This window comes from Gambusia affinis, linkage group LG08 (assembly GCF_019740435.1).
Source record: "Gambusia affinis linkage group LG08, SWU_Gaff_1.0, whole genome shotgun sequence".
Lineage (NCBI taxonomy): Eukaryota > Metazoa > Chordata > Actinopteri > Cyprinodontiformes > Poeciliidae > Gambusia > Gambusia affinis.
The window spans coordinates 25206125-25230181 of record NC_057875.1 but is presented as its reverse complement, the minus strand read 5'-3'; the positions used below and the strand labels follow the sequence as shown (position 1 = coordinate 25230181).

At 39.5% G+C, this 24057-nt stretch overlaps 1 protein-coding gene and 1 long non-coding RNA gene across 3 annotated transcripts in view; one reads left to right on the top strand and one right to left on the bottom strand.

The window, feature by feature from the left end:
• Positions 1-5375: 5375 nt before the first annotated feature.
• Positions 5376-22785, top strand: ticrr (TopBP1-interacting, checkpoint, and replication regulator). 2 transcript variants are annotated; one of them, XM_044125276.1, is made up of 21 exons: positions 5376-6498; positions 7474-7711; positions 8377-8609; positions 9803-10037; positions 11067-11205; positions 12206-12324; positions 12526-12699; positions 12790-12935; positions 14027-14127; positions 14235-14325; positions 14404-14486; positions 15238-15462; positions 15641-15728; positions 16273-16345; positions 17263-17394; positions 17555-17645; positions 17763-17821; positions 18239-18507; positions 19248-21153; positions 22417-22551; positions 22637-22785. In XM_044125276.1, exons 1-21 carry the CDS (start codon positions 5821-5823, stop codon positions 22753-22755), a joined length of 5334 nt encoding a protein of 1777 aa, XP_043981211.1. In that variant the 5' UTR covers positions 5376-5820; the 3' UTR covers positions 22756-22785. The 2 variants fall into 2 exon arrangements, with proteins under 2 accessions (XP_043981211.1, XP_043981212.1); XM_044125277.1 differs by having other exon boundaries at positions 5384-6498; positions 22417-22521.
• Positions 9900-24057, bottom strand: part of LOC122835860 — a 15555-nt gene continuing 1397 nt past the window's right edge. Inside the window, exon 2 of the long non-coding RNA XR_006371360.1 lies at positions 9900-10060. This is a non-coding gene — a long non-coding RNA (uncharacterized LOC122835860). The remainder of the gene's footprint in view (positions 10061-24057) is intronic.

Genomic DNA, 24057 nt, shown 5'->3' with positions numbered 1-24057 from the left:
TTGAATCAGCATGAACGGCCGCCACGTTCGACTTGGTACTTTTCTTTTTGTAGTGGTGAGTGGTTGTTTACGGTGGAGAACATTTCCGGTAAGCTTCCTGGCGTCGAACTGGCACATTGCGTACGTCATGGCCAAACATTAGGGATCAGGTAACATTTAAAACATCCTCAGAGTCCTCGCTTTACAAGAAACAATTGTTTCTCTTCAGCCAAGAACCCAGAACTTCTACGAGGAAATAGTACAAAGGGCTGGATTTTACCAGGCTAACGTTAACGTAGCATTAGCCTGCCTTATTGATCCCAAAACAAGCTCAGATGTGTGTTTAGGGTCACCGTCCTACTTTAACATCCAGTTGTGTCTCACTTTCAACCATATAGCTGTTGATTGAAGGAGAAACTGAATAATTGAGTAGTTGTTCTTCCTCATTATTCCATCCATGTCTTGCATGGCTCCAGCATCACTATTCCTAAACATTCTTACCAGTTTCCTTTCACATGAAGTTCAAAGTTTTGGGTCACACAATTGAAACTTGGACAAGATGAGAGTTCTGACAAGACGGTTATCTCAAACTTGCACCAAAAATTGGTTTTGGAATGGATTAAGGAGAAAGACGGGAGAAGCCCTGATCTTAACTGTATATATAGTTATGCCACATTAAATGATCTCCAGCAATTCCACCATGAATAGCGATGAAATGTACAGGCAGAACTAGGGGGTTGGGGTGGGTTGCATATTTATTAAAACTGTCACCAGTGTGCACACAGGCACAATTGACAGCGCTAAGACCCGCCTCCTGGCTCTGATTGGTTGTGTCTAATTACCAATGGGAGAATCCAGAGAAGCTTGATTTTTCTCACAGATTATCTGTTTCATACTATTGTCACAACACAGTGACAATTTCAACAAATATGTTAAATAAAAAAACAAACTTTTTTATTTATTTATAAAAGTTACATACTGCAGCTTTTGAGAAGAATGGTTCAAATTCATCGTTAGACGGACCAAATGACATGACAGCTCCACCAATGAAATGTGCATGTTAACTTTATCTGCCCATTTGTCTTCAGTGTTTTTGTCGTAAAAGGCCGATTACTTTCTGCTGACCCCGTGTGCGAACACTCAGTACTTGTCCTGTGTCTGCCGCTCGGCCGGTGACGCACTTTCAGTAATGTCAGGTTTTTGTTTTTTTCCCAGTGAACTCAGCCACAACACTGTTACGTCTGCTGGAAAACAGGCCAATCAGAGAGCTGCTCCAGCTCCTCTCCTGTTCATTAAAAACTTTTAGGGTTTTTTTTTTGTTGTTTTTTGTACATTATTCCTCTTGTTGTCTGCTGATTCCTAATGTGTCTGACATCACTCCGGAGACAAAAACAAGTGAAAATATCCCCCCAAAAACAAGCCAAGTCATGGCTCTTGTTTTCAATACAAACATAAGGCAGAGCAGATGGCGGGTTTGATGGAAGACGGAGAGTTTATTTTAGCGGGATCAGATGAGAAAAGGTTCAAACATGGCAGTGTAAGAAAGCCGTCACGGTTCTGTGACGTTAATCAGACCTAATTTAGGCGGGGTAAGGAGTGATGTCCTTGTACAGAAAGATCAGCGTTACTAATATGTCTGGTACAGTGTTTTTTTTTTCTTTTTCCTTTTTCTCTGGAACAAGAGTCGTCTCTAGCATCTGCACTGTGATTCCACCCACAGCTTGGGAAACATTATGCTAAACAACCTCTTTGTGATTAGTTTATTATTATTATTATTATTATTATTATTATTATTGTTGTTGTTGTTGTTGTTGTTTTTCTCTTGCCCTAATTGCGTTGTCATGAATCTGTTGACGTTTCTGACTCCTGGATAATTCTCTGGAGGATACTCAAGCAAAGAATTATAATTAAAATACTCAATAGTGCTTTGAGATTTAAAAAAAGCATCAAATAAGTATTAACTTCTTTTTTTTTAAAGCAGAGCTGTATTTTTATGTAAAATGGAGAATAAAATCGCATCTACAAAAATTAAATAATACATTTCTTTTAGCTGGAATTAAATAAACTCATGACAAGCAGAACAAGGAATTCACTGCAGCACAATGTCGCGTTAAAAAAAGGGGAAGGTTTTACTATTTACTATTTCTTTGATTAGGCAAAATAATACACATATATTTTTTCCATTTGTCATTCTTTTTGGATTGTTTATTGAGGTTCCTAGAAACTTTTCAGGAACAAACATTCGGATTGGTACCCACAGTAAGATCAATAACCCGCTTATGGAACGACACACAATTACGACGTGGAAAATCACCTGATGTTCACTTTTAAGAAGAGTGGAGGATCTTTTGGAAATCTTTGTCTGGTCTCATCAACACGGAATTACCAGCACATTTAAAAAATAATAATAATAACGATAAAAAATTGGTGGCCCCCTTATTGAGTGTTTTAGCAGGAGAATTTTCTGGAACTGTTGCCAAATAAATACAGAAATTGTTCCGTAGATGCAAACTCAGCGTTTGTGCATGAGTCCCCAAACTTAAATAATACCTGAGGCCTCGCAACTCTGAACGATCTGGACCAGGGATGTCCAAACTGCAGGTTGCTGACCACCTTCAATCCCTGGACCGATTTTCTGAGGCCCCCCCAACTGCAATTGTAGTCCATTCATTTGTTGGGAGGCAGCAGGAGGGAATCCGATGTTCATTAAAGAATATACAATTCTAAATCAAAAGTTCTCACAGGCTAAAAAAAAAAAAAAAGAGAGAGAGAAAAAAGTCAACAAAAAGGCTAAAATCACCTTTTTTCCTACTCAACAATAAATTAAGCATGCAATAGTTGAACAAATTAAGTGTTAGTTGTTTTTTCTTCTCTTTTTTTAAGGAAAGGGGTGTCATTCTTTCATGATAACAACTGCTGTACTCAGATGAGTTTAAAAAATAAATTAAGAGCAAATCTGGACACACCAGAGGCTGCTTTGGTTTAAGAGTCACTGGATAAATGTGTTTTATTTAATATGGAATTAAAGTGACTGCAAAATGTGATTATTAAAAAAAAACATTTTATCTTGCATGCTGCACGGTAAAAATATAAAACATTTTCACAATTTTTTTTTTGTCGCCCTAATTCAAACAAAAAAAAAAATCTAAATTTGGAAGGCCAAATTGATATCGCTCTTGAATTAAAGGTTGGCGTTTTCTGAGATGTGACGGTGAGATTTTGCAACTTTAACAAGTGCAATTGTTGCGTTCTGTTGAGGATTTTCAGTCTCACAAATACTTGTTGATTTTATTCCTTAAAATTGTTTTTCAGAGTCCATTGACGTTTTAGGGTATATTTTATTTTATTTTATTTTACAAGCAACCAAGTTCAGATGTTTATGTTTCCTGGGAAAAGTGAGTCAGGCAGAGTCCAGGTGTGTCATAAACGTCATTTCTGGTACCAAGCTTCATGCTTACACTCTTTGTCTCCCCCTGCTGGTGCACAGTTACAAATGATCATAAATCCAAAGCAAAGGCTGCGGTTTACCTTTCCAACTTATTGTTCAGTTTCCTGACAAATCTCCGAGAAGTATGTGCTTGTTTAGAGTTTATGTATAATTTATATAATTGAACTGTAATGTCCATCTTCCTGAAAGGTCACGAAAGTCCCCAAACCTCATCATCGCTGCCCTGCTATGACATCCGAAGCGGGTGGCTATGAATGAGTCGGGACATTTTCCCCCTTTTTCGGCAATGCAATGCAAACAGAGAAAGAATGCCAAGTTCTCTTATAAATAACTGATGACCCAAAAAGGAAGGCTATTTCAGCCCTACGCAGGTTTCAATCTGCCTTTTGCTTTTCAGGCAAAGATAGAAAATAATGATGATAATAATAAATATATTTTTAAACCTCAATTCCATGTTGCTTCATATTTCCTGGAACCAAATGATTGATTATGTTAAATATTCCACATTATTTGAATATTTGTGGTAACCTATCGAAACCAACTTTCTGATAGGTTAAAATGTTTACATTTGTACATCTGGTTTTTGGAAGCCATGATGGATTTGGAGGTCGGGTTTGGGGAGAGCACTGGCTTTGCTTGACCTTTCTGTTACGTTTTCCAACGTTAATATTTAACTTTTCTGTAAATGAATAATTAAATCGAATCTTTCAGCAAATTCCGCAGTGCCAAAAGATAAAAAGTTTTGGCTTTCTTCGTGTCTCTTTCTAATAGCATAAAGACAACAAACTCTTCTCCTGTTCAGCGGTTTGTCTGTCAGAATGGTGATAATGCGACAACTTTTTACATTTTGCATTAAAAAAAATAATCATTTGTGATGTGTGTATTTTTTTTTTTTTAAATTGTCCAAAAATAATTAGGACCCAAATTCTCAAATACCTATATTGAAAACCTCTGACAAGTAGTGCACAATAAAACTAACTTCGCAAAATTCTTACCTTTCAATCAGGGATGAAAATAGTTTTAAAGTCTTGGGGTACTATGACAAAAGTAGCCTATAGCTATATTCAGGGGTGAAAGTAGGTGGGTACGGTCGGGTACTGCGGACCCCTAAAAGACTTAACGGGAGCTCGCAATATATATATATTTCGGCTATAGTTTTAACAAATATTTTTAACAAATATGAAAAAAAAACTTTTTTTAATTAAAGCTATGTACTGCAGCTTGAATAAAATGCAACTACATAGCATTTTTTGAGAAGTCTGGTCGTGGCGAGAGATCTTTCAGTAATCTAAAACTAATTGGGGGAAAAATTAAGCAACCTACTTGCATGCTGTATGTTGACTGTTGCATGTAAAATTCATGAGGAGTAAATATTGTGCTAGTTATCAGTACTGGACCAAAGACGTGCTGGTCTCAGCGTCATGGCGGCGTTCACTTTGTCACCTAATGCCGAGATCCACTCAAAACCTTCCGTGATCGACGTATTGAGCCTCCCTGCTCTAACAAAACACGAACTGTTCAGAAACAATATGAAATGGGGAAAAAATGTATTAACTGATTAAGTCGTGTTTTAGATTGTTCTCGACAAACTAATCAATCACTGCTGATTAGTGGGTGCACTCACTGCAGCACAACGAACCCATTGATTTTTAAAAATATTTTTTAACAGCAGAGTGCCGCCCCCCTCTCTTGCTGGTACTACAGAAATAATAGTGATTTTAAAAGAAAAGGGAAACACATTGTGCTGATTTTCGAAATTATTTTTAAGGCTTTAACAACAATTCTGTTAGAAAAAAAAAGCCAAACGCGACCTGTTCCTGTCAATCTCTGTAGTTGACATGAAACCCCGACCAATGAATGTGTGCATATTGGACTCGTGACGCACGCTTTGAGTTTACTTTTGACCAATCAAACTGGTGTTGTCATGAGTAACCAACCAATTAGATGTTGGAGGCGGAACAAATATTGAAGGAGCGCGAACGGTTAAGAACAGCTATAAGGAAAATGGCGATTATGTAGTTAAAGTATTCGAGTAACGTCGTGTGGACTCTCTAAGCTGTCTGGAAAGTATCGTTTTTACGTCCCGGGGTGTCTGCTTTATAGCGCAGGCGTTACGTTATTTCAAAGAGAACCGTCAGAACATTCGTAACATCTGACTGAAGTTTGTACAGCTGTATCGTAACGTTGTTGTTTGCTAGCAGGTAGCTGTTATCGTGGAAACATAAAGTTAACCAAAACGACCCACTTAAAACTAAGGTAAAGTTATTGCATGAAATGAAAGAGCGGGTGTATTTGTACTTCTAACCCCGTGACGGCAATCTTGGTCAACATTTGACCAAAACGACCAAGTTTTTCATGCCGTTTTGCCATTTATTGACATTACATTTAACAGCATGGCTCTGCACAACCTAGTGTTTGTTATCGACGTTGATTATGAAGATCACGCGTCAGACCATCCACTGGAGGTCCGAAACAATTTCGTGAAACGGGGAGTATTGTATATCCTGTTGCATTACGGCTACAAATATGGATTTGAGAAAGTGCGCTGGGGTTATACGTTTTTCCAGGCTAAAGCTGGTCGCAATGCCAGCGTCATATCGAGAGGATCCGACTTCAAGGAGCTGCGACACAAAACATTCGAGGACTTTGAGCAAGAGCTTGCAGGGAGATTCGACGTGAAGGATAAAGCGTGTCCTTCCCAACACAAGCAACAGTCCAGTAAATCGGTTTCAGTTCAAAACGCTCTTAGGGAAACTCTGCTGGACTTCCAGTGGGACAGACCGGACATCACCTCTCCGACTAAACTTTCACTCAGACCCAGGAAGTCAAGTCGTGTTACAGGAAAGGCCGGCGTGTCTCAAGAAAGCGACTCTTCAAGCAGCGGGAAGAACATGGTGTTTGTGGTCTCACGGTGTCCCCATTCGAGGGCTCATCTTTTGGACTACCTGTCTGCTAAAGATGGCGACTTGCCAGCAGATGTGACCGATTATATCCTGCCGAAGAGTCTTAAGGACATGGTTGCCCAGCAACAAGTTGTTCTGCACTGGATTGACACCCGTCCACATGTTGAGGTAAATTCAGAGACTGAGTGGTCTGAAAAGTCGACCAGATTATTATTTTTCTTTAATTAAGTCGATTAAAGATTTTTTTTTCTTTTTTTTATTAAGTCAACCAAAAATTCACATACCATCATCAGGGACATTAACGTCACAGTCGTTTGAGAAAAATCTTAAATCAAGATTTAGATGGTGAAGTTTGAATTTGTGGTGGGTTTTCTCTAATTCACACACCATCAGCAGTTATAGTTAGTTTCATAAAACCACAATAATTTCTGTATTAATATGTCCTTTGAAAGTAGCAGATAAACTAGAGTCATTATCTTTTTGTTGCAGTCAACTAGGTTCCATCAAAATTCAGTTTACATGTAGGCTTTAAGGGAAAACAAAATCTATACAGACCTAGGCCTGTCACGATAAGAAATTTTTGCCCGACAATAAATTGTCCCAGAACTTTGTGCGATAAACCATAATATTGTTGTTTTGAGACGATTTTCAAGTAATATAATGGTAATTATGGAAGAATAATGCTTTGAGACACTTTCTCAATAAACGTTACATTTTACGATCATTTAAACATCGGAACTGGGATGGATTTAAAAAATCCAAAACATATAAACAAATCAACAGAAACGACAAATCAAATGAATTCTGAAGTCTCTGTAGACAAAACTGTCTTTCAAAAAAAGGAATAGTTCAGAGCAAAGCACCAGACTAGTTTTGGTAGAAAGAGAGAGAAACGAGCAAAGCGATAAATCAAGAAAATAAAAAATAACGAGTTTGATTTAGTGTACCATGCGACTGATTTATTGTTTACTGTGACAGGCCTCTACAGACCCATTGAATAATTTAGAATATTATTGAAAAGAAACGTCATCACCAAAGTGAAACCCATTCTATAGATGGATGTCTTTGAAATCGTGTTTTCAGCCTTAATTTTGAAACGTCCCTCTCCGTTCATCTCCTGCGGAACCTTTCGTCTCGTTTCAGGTCATGAGCTGTGAGGACAGCGTCGGTTCCGACAAGCTGTCTGCAGTTCTGGCCCAAGCGGGCGGCAGAGTGATCCCCCTGGTGGCTCTGTTGAACCTCTGCTCCGATCACAAATCCGACCCGGGACTCGGGAGGGAATCCTCCCTGTTCAGCTCCAGCGTGGGCTTCCTGCTGTCGTCAGAGAGTCTGTACCGCCTGGCTTTTCCTGCCGCAGACGGCGTTCTACGATGGGATCACGGTTTGTGGAAACGCAGAATGTTTTCCAAAATAGTGATAATTATTGTAACTTGAGTCATTTATCCAGATAAAGTTGTTGTTTTTTTTTTTTAAAGTTTACTTTACCGGTAAATAGGTCTGGGAGATAAATCGATTTTAATGATTAGTTAAAGTCTAGATTTTTTGATTTCTTTTTCTTTTTTTTTTTTACCACAACATTCCTGGTATTCCCCGAGTTCAGAGTGATCTCAGCACACACACAAACTACCATCTTGTTCCACAAGTGTGTTTTTACAGCTTCTGTTCATTTGGACCTTGAATTCAGGTCAACTCACAAAAGGGATGACTACTATTTTTAAAAGTAGTTTATTTAATTTATTTTTAAGGGAATAAGTAAGGGGTGGGGAATAGAAACATTTCTAAATGCCCCCCTAAAACATTTAGAGATTTTATGTTTAAGCTCTATAAGTTGTTATTAATCGTCCCAAATATAAACTGAAACAATCTTTTATGTTGCTTATGGAACACAAATAATATCATTAAAATGACCAGACATGTTGTGAAACACCTAAACCTAGATTTTAGGTGACGCAAATAAAGCGTGTCTGCATATATATTCATAAATAAACTTGCTGTTTTATTTTCTGCGCTCTTAAAATTTTTTTTTATTGTTTGTTACTAATCTAGAAAACGCATCTCACAGCTGCCATGTTGTGGTGGAGCCGGTGTGCCCAGGCCGACGTCTTCTTCAGGAGTCCGCAGAGGTGTACCTGAAGGGGGCGCTGCAGGGCTGGGACTCCTCATGCCTGACGCAAACACCCACAGAATCGTGGCTGCTTCAGCTCTCCAGCAGCAGTGACCAGGAAGCGGCGGCCTTCCTGCCTCTCTTCACACAGCTGTCCGCTCTTTCACTTCACATGGTGAGAGACCAGAGAGAAGCTGACATTTAACCACATGATCATTTTTTATGGAGATTATATAATAATGGAACAGTAAGGTGACTTTTTTTGAGGAGTAATATTTAAAGAGTCTAAGTTTTAGGTGAGCTGTCTCCCCATGTGAATATGTGTTCCAGCATGTGACACGGATGTGATTCTGCAAACGCCAAGCAAAGATGCAAATTCTCATGTGAAGCTTCCTTTTCTCATGAAACACAAAGATTATGCACAAGCAGCGTGTCATCTATAAGCAGTGTATGGCTGCAGTTATTGGTTATTTTAGTAATCGATTAATCTGCTGACGAACTGGGGGATTGCACATTCTACAGGTTTTTAATTTAACCTCTTCATCCTCTCTAACCAAATATTAAAAATACATTAAAAGATTCAAATAAGCAATTTTTTTAACATAAGAAAATAAATACTTAATTGCCTAAAATGCAATACAATGACATTCCTATAGAGAATCTGAACTGAGTGAAGCTAAGATTAGTTTAGGCTAAAACCTATTTACGGACAAAGGCGTTTTTATCTTTAATGCAAAAATGTAAAAAACTATTTTTTTTGCACTTTTGGTTTAATTACTGCTCTGAAGTTTTTTTTTGTTTTCACCAACTGGCCCTTTTTTGAGTCTGTATGCTCCAGTTAACTATTAATTGATTACTAAAATAACTGGTGATTGTTTCAATTATCAGTTAATCACAATTAATACGATTAACCGTTTCAGCCCTAATGCTGTGTTCTGTCTTAGTCACACCTCTGTAAGATGGAAATCACTACGATGACCTGGAACAAAATGCAGCAATGAAAGTTAAACAAGCTTGTTAAAATCCAGTCTAAACATTGCATTAGTTGTTTTTGTTGTGTGTGTGTGTGCCTTAAGTTAATTACTGTTCAGTTTTTTTTTTCTCCTACAGGTTAGTTCTAGCGCTAGCTCAAAGCAAGGGCACACCTTCTCCTTTAATGTAGCTCTTAAAAAAAATAAAAAATCAGATCCGTCTTAAAAGCCGAGCTGCGTGGGGTAAAACCACAAAACGGAACAAAAAGTGAAATGTTTTCTAACACACACGGTATGAGAGCATTTAACGCAGCACGATGTCTGTTGTTTAAGCAATATAACGTTTCATTTGGCCGACTCCAAATCTTTTCATTCCCTGTTTTAATTGTTTCCGCAGCTTGCTGAAGTCAGTCACAGTGGGCTGTCGTGTCCCGCCGTCTTCTCCCCGCTGTCCCACTCCACAGCTCTGCTCACCATTCTCCAGCCGATGGTCCTGCAGCACGACCAGCTGCTGGAGACGAACATCTCTGCCCCCGTCGAAACGGAAACCTCCGCTGAGCTGCCGGAAGTGGTGAACAGCGTTCTGGGCGTGGTCTATGACATCATGAACCAGGATGGCAACGGGAACGACGGTAGGAATTACAGCAAACTGAACCTGAAACGATTAATCGGATTAATTACGGTTGATCGATTATTCAAATAATTATCAACTAATTTAGTAATTGATGAGTCCTTAACTGGAGTATAAACACTCAGAGCAGTGACTAAACCAAAGCTGTTCAATAATTTAAAAAAAATCAACATTTTGCGTTTAAGATTAAAATAAGAAAACAACCTTTGTCTCTAAATTTGTTCTACCAGAACTCCTCAAGTAGCAGTTTTAGCTTCACCCAGTCCAAATTCTTTAAATAAATCTCCTATTCAGTGCCTTTTGCTATCCAATTATTATTCTGTTAATTCAAAAATAACCAAAGTATCAGAATAGTAGAGAAATTCCCTTTATTGTCTCACAGCGGGCAAAGTACGTAATCGGGGCCGTGCATAATAAAAAAAAATTGATGAAAATATGACGAGACTGTACAGTAAGGACAAATTTACAACATAAGACAAACACTGTTGGTCTTTGGACCACTGAGTAACCCTCAGTCCCAGGTAAAACTCCACTGATGGTTTCTGCAACATTCGTCGCGCATCTGTAGGGTTCATGTGTGCGTCAAGCCTCAGTTGTGAATCATTGTACGTGTGCACGTTTTCCTTCCGCTCAACTTTCTATGAATATTCTAGAGCCTTTTAAAAAATATTCAAACTTTGTGAGACACTGAATTTTCTGTTTTTGTCATGGATGAGTCGTAATTGTCAAAATGACAAGAAATAAAGTCTTAAAATATTTCACGAATGTGTACGAGTAACAAATGGCTTTCTGGATGACACCAGTTAGCACTTTTTTTTCAAGCATTTTTTTAAAAAGTCCTCGTTTGATTTGTAGTTATGAAAGTGTTAATAGTTTTTGCTCAGTTCAGCTAACTGCAGATGTTGGTACATATTGTATGTTGTCTGACAATCCGTCCCTGAAATGTAAATAACGTTGGCGTAGCAACATGTTTTTGATGCTGAGCTCGGTTTAAACGCCGCACGTAAATTTGCTTTCGTTTGTTGTAAAGACGAGGTCCGGGACCCTCCTGCGCCTGAGTGGGCCGCGCAGGAGCTGAGCCACAGGTCACCAACGACACACACCTTAGAGGCCTGGTTCCCACAGTCGGATCAGTCAGGAGTCAGCGCCAATTTAATGGAGTCAATAAGGTACAAGAGGAATTCTTATTTATTTAAATTTTTTTAAGGCTGCTGCCGTTGTCGTAGGCTTTATTTTTTCAGTTGCATTTCGGGCAGTGGCGATGGAATACCTGCCTAAAATGAAAACTCAATTTACATCAGAACACAAATTGCACCACAAATTGTGTTAAGGTGTCGTCCTAGACTTTCCCTCTACATATTTGTTACCTACAGGTTCCCAAAGAAAGGGTTTTTGCTCATTATTGGTTGTTTTTTTGTTGTTGTTGCTTTTTTTGTACTGTTATAAACATACCTATCTGCTTAATATCGTTTTGGTTTTTGAATTTTTTTTTATTTGCAGAAGCAGATTCTGTGCGAAACGTTACATTGTGAGGAGAGCATAAGAAAAGCATAAAAACAGCTTTAACGTTTATGTAATGATAAAAAATAAAAGAAACATTTTCCTGTATATTTTTTTATACACTTTTTTCTAAATAACTCTGCTTTAACATGTTTTCTTTAACAAGAAATCTTGACAGATTTGTTAACAGAGAATCTGAATCTGCTTTGAAGGCATTACAATCACTAGCTATGTTTCCATTCACCATATTGTGCAATTAATTTGACACTTCAAAAATAAATTGAGATGATTTTTTTTTACCGTATAGAAATTAGTGCATTTGGAAAAACTGCAGTGGAAACACTACTTTTCTATGACACATAGCCACATGACCAACAGCCAGATGTTGCCACTGGTCCAAACCACGGAGACAACAGGAAGTAGTTGGAGGATGATGTTTTTTTAATGACTTATCACACAAACAAAATGACTCGCGTGCGATTTCAATTGCGTTTTTTTTTTTTTTTTTTTTCTCCAACGTTCTTGAAATGCCTACAAAATTTTGTGCACATTTGTGACGGAAACGCAACTGATGTTGCACGTCATCTAGATTTACTTCCAGGTTTGGAACACGATGACGTTGACGTGAAGAAAGGAGAAACAAACGTTTTCTTAAATGATTGTTGGCAGATTGCTCCACGCCGTACCAGATGAGGGATCAGCTGAGGATCTTTTTGAGGCTCAGCAGGATCTGGTCAGCGGTCTGTCTGAACTGTACCAGGAGTCGGTCAGCAAAAAGGGGAAGAAACGTACGCCAACTCTTTTTTTTTTATTTTTGCATATATATATATATATATAGATATATTATTCTTTCCACCTCCTACTCAAAATTCAGCTACTTTAAAATCTAAAGCCATTTTTGAAGGGCAATTTTGTCCTACATTCGCCTTTTACGGTTCTTTTCTGTCTTTCTTTAAAAATCTCCCTTTCTTTGGCTCTTTGCCCTGCAGGAGGCGCCCACCGCACGCCGGTGAAGCAGAAGATGAAGACAATGAGTCGCTCGCTGCAGATGCTGAACGTGGCACGGCTGAACGTGAAAGCTCAGAAGAGTCAGAGTGAGGCCGACAGAGCCGGGAAGAGACGGCTAAGTGACAGGAACAAACCCGCAGGGGCGAGCGCCCTCAGTAAGTCAGACTTCTAAATAGGTTTTTTTGCTACGTGCTTGAATAACACATTTCATATTAACTTTTGCTGCTTTGTTTTCCGTTTCTCAGGTTTTTCTAGTGAGAAAGAGCTGCTGTGCCACTTGAAGGCCGGTTACGACAAGACGGTAGCAGAGAGAGACTCGTCTCTCCTGATCAGCGCTCAGCAGCTTCTCAACGCCGTAAAAACATTTCTGACCGCAGAATCAGATTGGGAGGTGACACAATGTTTTGTTTTTTTTGTTGTTGTTGTTTTTTACCTTTATAAAGATTTGTTTTTGTCGCACACCAGGGCGGGGTGATAAATTAATTTTATTGAGCTTTTGAAGATGTCATTTTTGGAAAATCTGGATTTGTTTTCACCATTAAGCTCCTTGGGTTTTCATATTTCATAGTGATGTCAGGGCGGTCATCTTGTTGCCATCTTTTTTTTATTTAGGTTTGGAATTCTGGTCAACTTTATGACTGAGGGTTAGGCTAAGATGTTTTTGTTTTTTTTTTATTTACAAAAATAAAATTATAATTTTACCAGAAGAAAGTCGTAATTTTATGAGAACTTCACCATAAAAAATAACAATGGAATAAATGGAGAAATATTGAGCAGCTTGTGAAGTTATTGTTTAGTATAATTTTTTTCCAGATAATACTTCATCTTTTTGCACATCAGCCTCAAATTGTCATCAGTAGCAGAACTTTGAAATTATTGTGTCTGCTTCTAAATGGACTGGCCTTGTCATGCCAGATCCAGATAACTCCATCAAAGCTGTTTTTCTCATTAAAACGACTTTTTACTCATCATATTAAGTTATTTTTCGGGTAAAGTTTCATCAATTCTTCTAGTCTCATAACTATATACTCGTAATTATAGGAAAATTCTCATAGTCTGGTTCTGATTCTCGTCGTTGATTGAAATAAAAGCCACTTTTAAGAACTTTTCCTGTCATTTGTGATAAAAATTTTTGGGAGAAAAGAAATTGATCAAAATTGGATCTGGTCCACTGCAAAATCTTTAAGATTCTCCAGTTGTTGAAATTTCACAATTGCTCATAGTTGGTCTGTCCTTTATACTTTTTCATTAACTTTAAAAAAAAAAAAAAATCCAGTTTTACTTACTTCAAAATTCACATTGTCTAATGTAAACGTCACTTTAAAGTTTCCCACTGTTGATGTAGTAAATAATATGTCTATTCAAAATGAGGAAATGATTACAAAGTCAAAGATGGTGCATGAATATCATGATATGATGGCAAAATTAGGTAAACATAGCTGAGATTAAGTGCATTCTATAACCACATCGTCTCATCTGTAGGAAAAGGCGTCTTTGCTTGTGGAACAGCAGCTCATGAAGACCGGCAAATCCATCCGCCAGCTGTACCCCGGCGCTGACGACGCTGAGAGCAAAGTCAGAGAGTGAGTGATCGATTCACTTCATGAACCGACTCCTCCTCACCTCTCTGTTCTTGTGCCGTATCTGGATTGTTTAGCTCTAACTAATCCAACTAATCAAACCGATCTAGGTGCCAACTCCAAGTGATGCTGCGGCTGGAGCTGTGCAGACGTTTCGCTTCCAAACAATCCCGCTCGGACGCAGATCGGATGGCGGAGGAGGTAGCAGGGTCAACATTCCCGTCGATAGAACCGTCTTGTGTTTTTCCTCTAGTTTTAATAGGTTTTGTCTTTTGTCAGGCGGCGGAAATGCTCAGAATAATCTCGTTGACGAAAGATCCGACGTGCCTAGCAAGGTTTCTTCAGGACGAAGTCCTCCCAGGGTAAGTGTGCACCTCTACAGAGACGGGCGTTCTTTACGGTGGCCCACAAGGGTCAAGGGAAAAAATCCCAGCAACAGACGTTATGGTAGACTTGTTAGCTTAACTTCTGTTTTAGCACAGTTTCCGTTGTGGCTTTTGACCTTGTAGCTTCTGCATTTTCTTGACGTTTCTGGGTTACCATAGTTCTTTGGGTATTTCATGACTTTTTCTCCATTTCATAATTTTTTTTATTTCATTCACTATATAATGAATATGGATAGTTTATGTAACAAATAAAATAAATCATGTAAAAATGAACAAAAAGAAGCGCAAACTTACTTCTGCCAGCTATTCACGTAAAAATAAAATTAGCTGTTTCGCTCAAAAGACATCAACTTTCTCAGCGACATATTGCAATTTAGAGACTGTCAAGATAGCTCCATAAACTGACACTCCTGACACTTTGGCTCACACTTTTTTGCAAAATGATGAACAGAAATAAATACTTGAAACATGTCACTCAATTTGTCATAAAACAATTTTTTTTTCATATATAAATTTGTACATTTCGGTTTGAATTAAAATTTTTGAAAGCACAGTTTGAGGTAACCCCCACCAAACCCAAACACCAAATTTACATTTAGTATATGAGCATTTTTTAATTTTCTTCTTTTTTTCCTTTAATTTCCAACAGTTCTAAAGGAGAAGAAGCGCCATATTTAAATGCTTCTCAAGAACTAAAAACAAAAGTGTTGTTTCTCCCTCCTGACAGCTTCCTGACTGCTGTTCCAAAAGTGCTTGCAGACGTCTACAACAGTCTGGGCACTCAGCTCCCTGACGCCCTGGTGGCCGTTCTGCCTGCTGACTTCTTCAGCGATGACTCTGTTGCCAAGGACAGCATCTCCCCCTCTGCCTCCTCGCATGCCGTCTCGGCACAGAGCCTCGTCTCTGACGACGGCTTGCACGACCTGCGGAACCGTTCGGCCAACAAGAGGAGGCGGGTTTTTGCAAAAACGCTCCAAGGAATTGGAAAAATAATGAAAGGAGTGTCGTAAAATTAACAGCGTTGCTCTTGTTTTTGTTTATTATTTGTTTTATTTGCAAAAACAACATATGGTAAACCTTCAGGGTTCCATATATGTTTTATAACTTGCTTTAATTTGTTTTCTGTACAGGAGTGGGATGTTGACTCGACATCGCAGTATGACTGAATCCACACAGAGTCTTCGTCAAATACAGCTGCCCAAGAAGATCACAAGAGCAGTTAGTTCCTTTTTTTATTTTTTTATTTAGATTTCACTTTTCACACAGAGCCATGTGGATTTAGATCCCCCCCCCCACCTTACTAATAAACACAGTGTTTACCACAATGTATGATCAGCCTGGCAGGCCACCAGGCTTTACTTGCTCCCCCACCAGGCAGTTTTTATTAGTATAGGTTTTTAAAAAAATAATTTATTCCAGTGATGGCAAAAACAGGTTAAAAATATCTTTAGTGAAACAGTAACGACTTCTGCAACTAAAGTGACAAGTCACGGAACAAAAAAAATCTGGACACTTTAATAAGGATGAAACAACTGATCCGCAAACATTTGATACTTATTTTAATTGCATTTTTTCATGTTTGTCTTTTCTTGAGACTTTTTGGTTGGTGTTTAGGTGTTGTTAATATGATGTCTTCCAACAGCACATGTCATATTTTCAATTTTCCTGTTAACTTTTTAACTCAGAGACACGGTGGGCAGCTGGACCACCGGGCTTAGCAAGTTTTCTGAAATTTAATTCAATCGTATTTTTTTCCCCTCAGTCCAAAATGAAGATCTCCTCTGCTGTGGAGAAGCCTGCAGAAGCACAGCAACCTCAGAAACAACAAACACAAGGTATGTGTGGAAAAGTTAAGGTAGCGCTGTCGGGATCAGACTAGAGTTTGTTTCTCACTTTATAACATGAAGAACGTCTCATCATCTTGTCACAAGAAAAAAGCTGACCACCGTCCATATCCTTTGCTTCCCCTCAGTTTTTAAGCTTTCTGCGCACTTCAGAAACGACCAAGTAAGATTGTACAGTGTTGACTCTGATTCTGTTCTATTGCAGCATCCAGTGGATGCTTGAGTTTGCAAATCAAATCCTGCCAGCTGACATCTGCTGATATGGATTGAAACATGAACCTGACCACCTTTAGCACCCTTTTTACATCCTATAACTTTTTTTTTATCCTGCTTTAAGCAACTGCCACCAAATGATCAGCAGCTGTGTTTACAAATGCGCGCAAAGTTTTGTCGGTATTCCGATAAACAACAATTTTGACAATTGTGCCATTTCCGTTAAATATGAAATGCAATTAAAATCTCATGTGGGTAAGTTTGTTCATGCGATGATAATCATCCTCCCAACTACTTCCTGTCGTCGTCGTCTTTGTGGTTTGCACCAGCGGCAATATTGGGTTGTTGGTCATGTGACTTGTGATGTGAAAAAAGTGTTCGCATTGCAGTTTTGCGAAATAAACCAGTTTCGATACGGCCAAAGAAAAAAAAAACAAACAAAAAAAAAAACTACACTGTTTCTTTGAAATTGATTTTTTTTTTTTTCCATTATTTTCAAAATGTCAAATTGCCAATTATGTGTTCAAAGGAAATGCAGCTACAGGCGTAGAGAGCTTAGTTACTTGGTCCTTAAGTATTGAGTATCACTGCATTGCATGCAGTAATATTGCGTCAGCTCTAATTTTGCAGTTTGTTGCGAAGTCCTGCCTAAGTAAAGTATCAAAGCTTCTCAACATGCATTTATCGGTCCACAGAGGTGACCAAAGTAAGAAGAAATCTGTTCAACCAAAAGATTGTTTCGCCTTCCACGAAAAGGAGACTATCAAGGAGCCAGTCTGCCTCTGCTGTGGAAGGACTGAAACGGAAGCGTCCTCTTGAATCTGAAGGTAATTTGGTCAATCGCGTGAAATGTGCAGTGTTTTCCATTATTTGGCTGTGCTACTTGGTATTCAAGAGATTGAACAAAGAAAAACACTTTTTTTTTATTTTTTATTATTGTATATTTTAAAATATATTAACAGGTCTTTTTTTTTTTTTCCTTTTCAGAAAAGCACAAACTTCTCACAAAGAAGGTGTGTGAGACGCCTCTCCACAAGCAGGTGTCCAGTCGCCTCCTACGGCGGCTGAAAGCAGGGAGGTATGTTTCAGTCATTCTCCTGTTATTTCTGGTATGACAATTTTATTACCTGAACTCAACTGTATCCATGTGCAAATGAGCAATATTTGGTTCAGTTCATTCATTATTTTTCCACAGGAAATCTGACCATAAAGGGGAGTGTATAGTGGAAGAGTCACCAGTAAAACCAGCCGAAGGTAATTTTAAATTACATTTATGTACATCACATAATTTATGAATGTGAATTAAGCTCTTCTTTTCAGAAAAGAAAAAAAATGTTCGTAGAGATCCACTACCCTCAGTTTTAGGCTGTTTTTTCTTTTTTATCTCTATAACTTAAACCTGCTGGTATCAGTTGTTGACAACTATAAATAACATCACTAACAATTTTATTCTGATTGTTAATCATTGGGAAATCTCTGTCCTCCTGGCTTCACCTCGATACCTTTGTTTACCTCTAAAGTTGTGCTTGAGTTTATCGGGCAGAAAGCATTTTGATATAGGGTTAAATCTTAATTTTAGGTATTTTATTTGGAAGATACTAACTTAATACAATGTAAACACGATTTTAAACCACAAAATGTAATTTTATTTTCTTTGTGCTTTTCTGCCAGACCTGAGAAGGAGCCCCAGATTAAAGAAATTCGCTAGAAGACACTCAAGCACTTTCTACTCAAGTTCTCAGCCTCGCTCCAGGAACCTGGAGAAAGCTCTTTCTTCATCTCAGCTCCCACTCAGCGACAGCAAAATCGGTAGCATTAATGTGAAAACAGTCCAGTCTCCCTTGCGCCTTCTGTTCGGCGCGGCTGAGTCTCCCAATGCCCAGTTTGGTGAAACCAGAGTCACCCGGTCTCTGTTGTCCTCAGATTCCAGTGTTTTTGAGGTAATTTATCCTAATTCATACCCAGATATCTCACACTTTGAATACTTTTGGCTTTTAATTATTGAAGGATTTTGCCAGAATTGAACTAAAGTAACATCCTTAACAAGCCTTAAATTCACATATCTAAAGTTCAGGCCTTCAGATCTCTTAAATCTCTGTTTTGTCTTGTTTTTTTTTTTTTTAAAGTAAGTTGACCTTCGATACGTTACTCACAGGTCTTAAGTTTTGACAATCTCGTATTTTTGATGAGGTTTTTTTTTTTACCCGCTGGACTTTTCTGTCAGGAAAAGTTTGAGCCACACATGCACATTTTTCTTATGTTCTGTGACTCTAGATAGCTAAAGCTACTGCTAGCCAGCTGCTAATATTCACTTGCTAGCTAGCTAAGTGCAAATTTCTTGTCAGTTGTCTGGATGAGGTTTGTAAATTTCTGTAGAGATATAGGTCTTAAACGATCTTAAAGCCTAAAATTTAGGGTGGTGAAACCTGTTAAAACAATGAATAAGACCTGAAACCTTTAATTAAATGTCTTTTTGTTTTAAGAAGCACAAATTCTATTATGTACTAATTTTACAATACTATATCTTTTGCGAGATGCCTGACTTGTTTCCTGTCAGAAACAAAATTCTTAGTCGAATGAAAGTAATTCTGGTAGGGATGCGAGTCATTTGAAATCCTAATTTGTGCTGTAAAAACTGTCACTTTTCATCACTTATATGATGTTTTTGCTGTATGTTTAGAGTCCAAACAAAACGCCATCAAAATCACCTAAGGGACTTGGAAGACATTTATCTCCTAAGACGCCCAGAACACCTCAGAGCCCCCTATCATCTAAAATACAATCTACGGTTGCAGAAAGTCCTGTAGCTGATTCTTCTGGACTTGGTAGTATTGAGAGGACCAGTCCTCTGAAATCTCCAGGCAAAGAGTTTCTCTTTGTAAATACGCCAAGTAAGCAAAGTCCTGTTCAGAGTCCTTTAAAGGGCATTCTTAAGACTCCAGTCAAAGCTTCTGGATTATGTAATCTTAGCAGCCAGTTATCCAATTCTCCCAAGAAGAGTGTCACATGGTCTCCCTCTCCTCAGAAATGTACAGTGAAGGCAGGCCGTACAACTTTTAAAGTCCCCAAGTCACCAAGTAGAGCTCCTTTCAACTCTCTGAGACAAATGAAGACTCCCAGCAAGCTCCACAGTCCAGAACAAAGCACTAACGCTAAAAGAGACATTTTTAAGACCCCGGATAAGATCTGCCAAGTGAGCCTGGTACGGCTGTCTGAACAAGACTTATTGACTCCAGAAAAGATTCTGAGATCATCAGTGTATAACACAACTGAAAATGAGGCTGTTCGTCTGGAAACGACCCCTATGCCGCCCCTGGCATCCTCAACCCAACATAATTCACCTCAGCACAAAAACAGAACTAAAGCAAAGATTCCTAGTCCCGTTCATCAAATGATCACTCGCTCCGGACGAACCCCAAGGAAAGAGCCAAACACCGAATCCCCCATTGAGGTGGAATACCCACCGCCTGAGGGGGATAGACTACCAAACAGTTCATCAGAGGAGCAGACTGAATCTCAGTCCTCCGAACTCGATTCCAGTCTTCAGACTGAATCGCAGACTTCTCACGGTAACTCCACAACCACAGACGATGACAGTTTGGACATTGTAGACGCTACGGTTGTCAAGACTCAGTTTAACCAGGGTATAAAGATGAGCATTAGCTTCTCGAGGAAGCCTAGTGTGTCTACTCCCGACTGTCCTGCGAGGACAACTTCCCCTGTGCCACCCCAGAACACGCCGGGGCGCAGCTATGGTTTCCGCCAAACCCCCGACCGCCAGCAGAGGGAGGCCGCTGCTCGTTTGGGGTACGGTAATGACTCCCTTCGATGCGCTACCCCCAGAAGCTTGGCGAGGTCCAAGAAATCCTCAGTCGCGCCGAACACTCTCAGTTACCAAGTGGAACTGGAAATGCAGACATCAGGACTTCCGAAACTCAAAATTAAACGGACGGATTCCATGAGTGCGGACGACATCTCTTCTGGGGGTGCTTCTCAACTGGACACACAGAGCCCTTTGGTGGGCACTAAGCCTCTTATGGAAAGCCCTCTGACCTTAATGGCCAAACACAAAGACGCCGCTTGTTGCGCGCCGTCTGTCTGCGCTCACGTCACTCCAGCCAAGTGTACTCCAGGAAAAGGCAGCAGCGTCCAGACGTACATCTGCCAGTCCTACACGCCTACGCGCCACTCTCCGGTGGCAGTAGCAATGGCAGACATCATCCCTCTCACCCCTTCGCCGCAGAGCATGGGCAAAGTAACCCCGGACAATCTGAATAGCTGGCCGCGCAGGAAGAGGCCTCAACTCGAGGCATTTGGAGGCAAAGATCGGGTCCCGAAAGGGGAGCCGCGGCTGGAAGAGCTGCTGGAGGAGGCAGAGCTCGGAGTCAGTCGCCTGCAAGACTTCGAAGACACCGAAGAATCCTTGAGTAGTGCAGCAGAAAAAGAGTCGCACTCAGTGGCAGCAAAGGTGCCGCCTCTTTCCCCCATGGAGGATTTGTATTGGATGACCAAGCTGGCTGAAGGGACAAACAGTGCTGATTCAGCTGAAATGATCTGGGCGTGTGAAACTGGAAACATTAAGTCAAGTAAGCAATATTTTTAAACATTTTGTAGAATGAATGGATGTGTTAGATATTTAAAATTTTAATATTTCTGTTCAAAGATATATGTTTTTGGTGAGTAGCAAGTGGCGTAGCATCATCATGAGTCCATTAAATCTGGGGTATGGAACTTTTATAAGAAGAAAAATTAAAGTTTCTCACAAATTTGTTAAAACTGTCACAATGTCATGATAGATTGTCTCTGTATAAAAGCTAGCTCCTCCACCTCCTTCCTGAGCTGCTATTGTTGTCTGAGGAAGACCCAAAACAACCAATCAGAGCCAGTAGGAGGGCCTTAGTGCTGTCGATTATGTTTGTGGACGAGATGCTAAATTTGCTATTGGCGAAGAAGCATCTTAATGTTAAAGGAAGTTTGATTGTCCGCAGTTATTGGTGGCCATGCTAACTAGCCTTAGCATTCATAAGAGGCTCATTTGGAGTGAACCAGCGGTAGCAAAGAGAAAGAGGGAGGGTATGAGCAGCATGTGCATGAGTGTGTTTGACAGCACTAAGAGGAGGGTCTTAGTGCTGTCAAACACACTTGGCTCTGATTGGTTGTTTCTGACTGAGCTGTGGATTTCTGTAGTTGCCATAGGGAAAATGGAGGGAGGGGGTCAAATTTCTTTCTTTCGCACAGATTAGCTGTCTCACAATATACTGTCACAACATAGTGTCAGTTTTAATAAATGTTGAAAGGTATTTTTTTAATAAGTTACATACCCCAGATTTAACACTCCAGGAAGTTTTGCAAATTCTCTGCTGCCCAGTCAGGTTCTGATATGTGTTTGTTTGTGAGGAGAGATGAATAGCCTTCCTCACTTTAGGTTGGGTTTAGCAGCTGCCAAAGGGACTTCTGAATGAAATTAGCTAAATTTGACACATTTACGTTATATGATGTTCATTAATATACTCCGTCGTTTTGAAATCCAGTGTAAACAGAATTGAATCGATGTCGTTTTGGACATTTACAGTGAGTTACCTTGCTAACAAATTACTAAAACCATCTTTTTTTTTATGTACACCATTAATTAAGAGTAAATGAAAAGAATATCTGTCAGAACAGTGGTAAATATGATCATTTTGGGGGAACAGGGTCAGCTATTACCTTGGATTTTATGCTTTTAATATGAACGTGATGACAGTCATTGTGACGGTACACAGAGAAAAGCTTTGTTGTTTGTTTTGACCTGCTGTTACAGCAAGGTCGAATTTCATTCATTCACCCACTTGTGTTTTCCCTCCTGGCAGCAGCGACTCCTCCCAGTCGGAAGGGCAGAAAACCAGTAACGCCCAGCGGCATCTTGGCCCTCACTCAGTCTCCGCTGCTGTTTAAGGGCAAAACGGGATCCACCCGTGAGAAAACACCAGATTTTAAAGCTAATGGTTAGAAATGCCACGTATCTATGCGAGCATCTTATTGTAGGTCAACTCATCCCGCTTTATTTTTTTTCCCCCCTGAATTTTCCAGACGAAGCCTCATCTGGGAAGACAGATCGTGAGCCGGAGCTCTCTCCTTTCAGTCACTCCCAGCCAACGAGGCGCTCCAACACGGGGAAGACCTACAGCAGGAAGAGACTACTCCACTGAAATAAATGACATGAAAAGTTTCAGCAATAAGACCGCCTGATTTTTTATTTTTTGCGCTGTGAAGCCGTGAGCCTTTTTCGTGGCATGTGTGAAAGGTCGGCTAACCTCCACCGGAAAGCTGCTCTTGTTCAATCAGAACCACTTCAGAGTTCAAAGGATGTTTAAAATTTCTCGCCGATATTGACGTGATCATATTTTCTTTCTCTCTGTTTCACAATCAAGTCACATCCTGTTCTTATCCGCTTAGTGTTGTTTATTTATTAATTAATTTCTCCTTTTATTTTTTTCTTAGCTGTTCTTTTCAGTAAAAAATGATTTTCTGAAATCTTGTAAATATGTTAAATGTTGACAAATTCTTTTATGAATAAACAGTTTTTCTTAACTATTTTAAAGTGATTGAAAAGCAGGAAGTCCAAACCCCCGTAGCGGCGTCTTGCTGAAAACTAAATTGGGTTTTGTTGCCGCGCGTACATCAGTGCCCATCTGGCTTCAAAGATCAGTGTGGTAAATTAAACGCACCCTTTTTTTTTGTTTTTTTTATATGCCACCCTGCAGCCCAGCTACATCTGAAACTCTTAAATTCAACTAAATTGATTCTTTTAAAGTTTTTAAAAAATTGGTTGGAAATTGCTGCACAGTGGTGCAGTTGGTAGAGCTGTTGCCTTGCAGCAAGAAGGTCCTGGGTTCGATTCCCGGCCCGGGGTCTTTCTGCATGTTCTCCCTGTGCATGGTGGGTTCTCTCCAGGTTCTCCGGCTTCCTCCCACAGTCCAAAAACATGACTGTCAGGTTAATTGGGCTCTCTAAATTCTCCCTAGGTGTGTGTGTGTGTGAATGGTTGTGTGTCCTGTCTGTTTCTGTGTTGCCCTGCGACAGACTGGCGACCTGTCCAGGGTGAACCCGCTTCTCGCCCGGAACGTTGGCTGGGGATAGGAACCAGCAACCCTCCTGACCCCATTAGGGATAAAGGGTGTATAGAAAATGGATGGATGGATAGTTAGAAATTTTGTAGTTTTAAAATTTTGAATGCTAAGATTTTTATAATTTTCTAATTTTTTTTTTTTTTTTGTTCCTTGCAAATTTTCCCCCACTGTTACTCCTCCCCCGCCCTTTTTTATTTTTTAGTCTGGACAACTTTTTATTTTTAAAAATTTGTAGTTTGTAAATCAAGTCAGCCTCTTTTTTTCCCCACTATGTTCCTTCATCATAATGTTATGTTTTACTCATTTTAGCACATTTGATTAATTTCATTTTGCTTTTGGTTCAGTTCAGAGAATCACCAAAATGGTCCCTCCGTTTTAAGT

Coding starts and splice junctions, on each gene's coding strand:
- ticrr (XM_044125276.1), top strand. CDS start 5,821: ATGGCTCTGCACAACCTAGTGTTTGTTATCGACGTTGATTATGAAGAT. Junction 12,700..12,789: donor CGCAGGGGCGAGCGCCCTCA/GTAAGTCAGACT, acceptor TCCGTTTCTCAG/GTTTTTCTAGTGAGAAAGAG. Junction 21,154..22,416: donor AACTGGAAACATTAAGTCAA/GTAAGCAATATT, acceptor CCCTCCTGGCAG/CAGCGACTCCTCCCAGTCGG.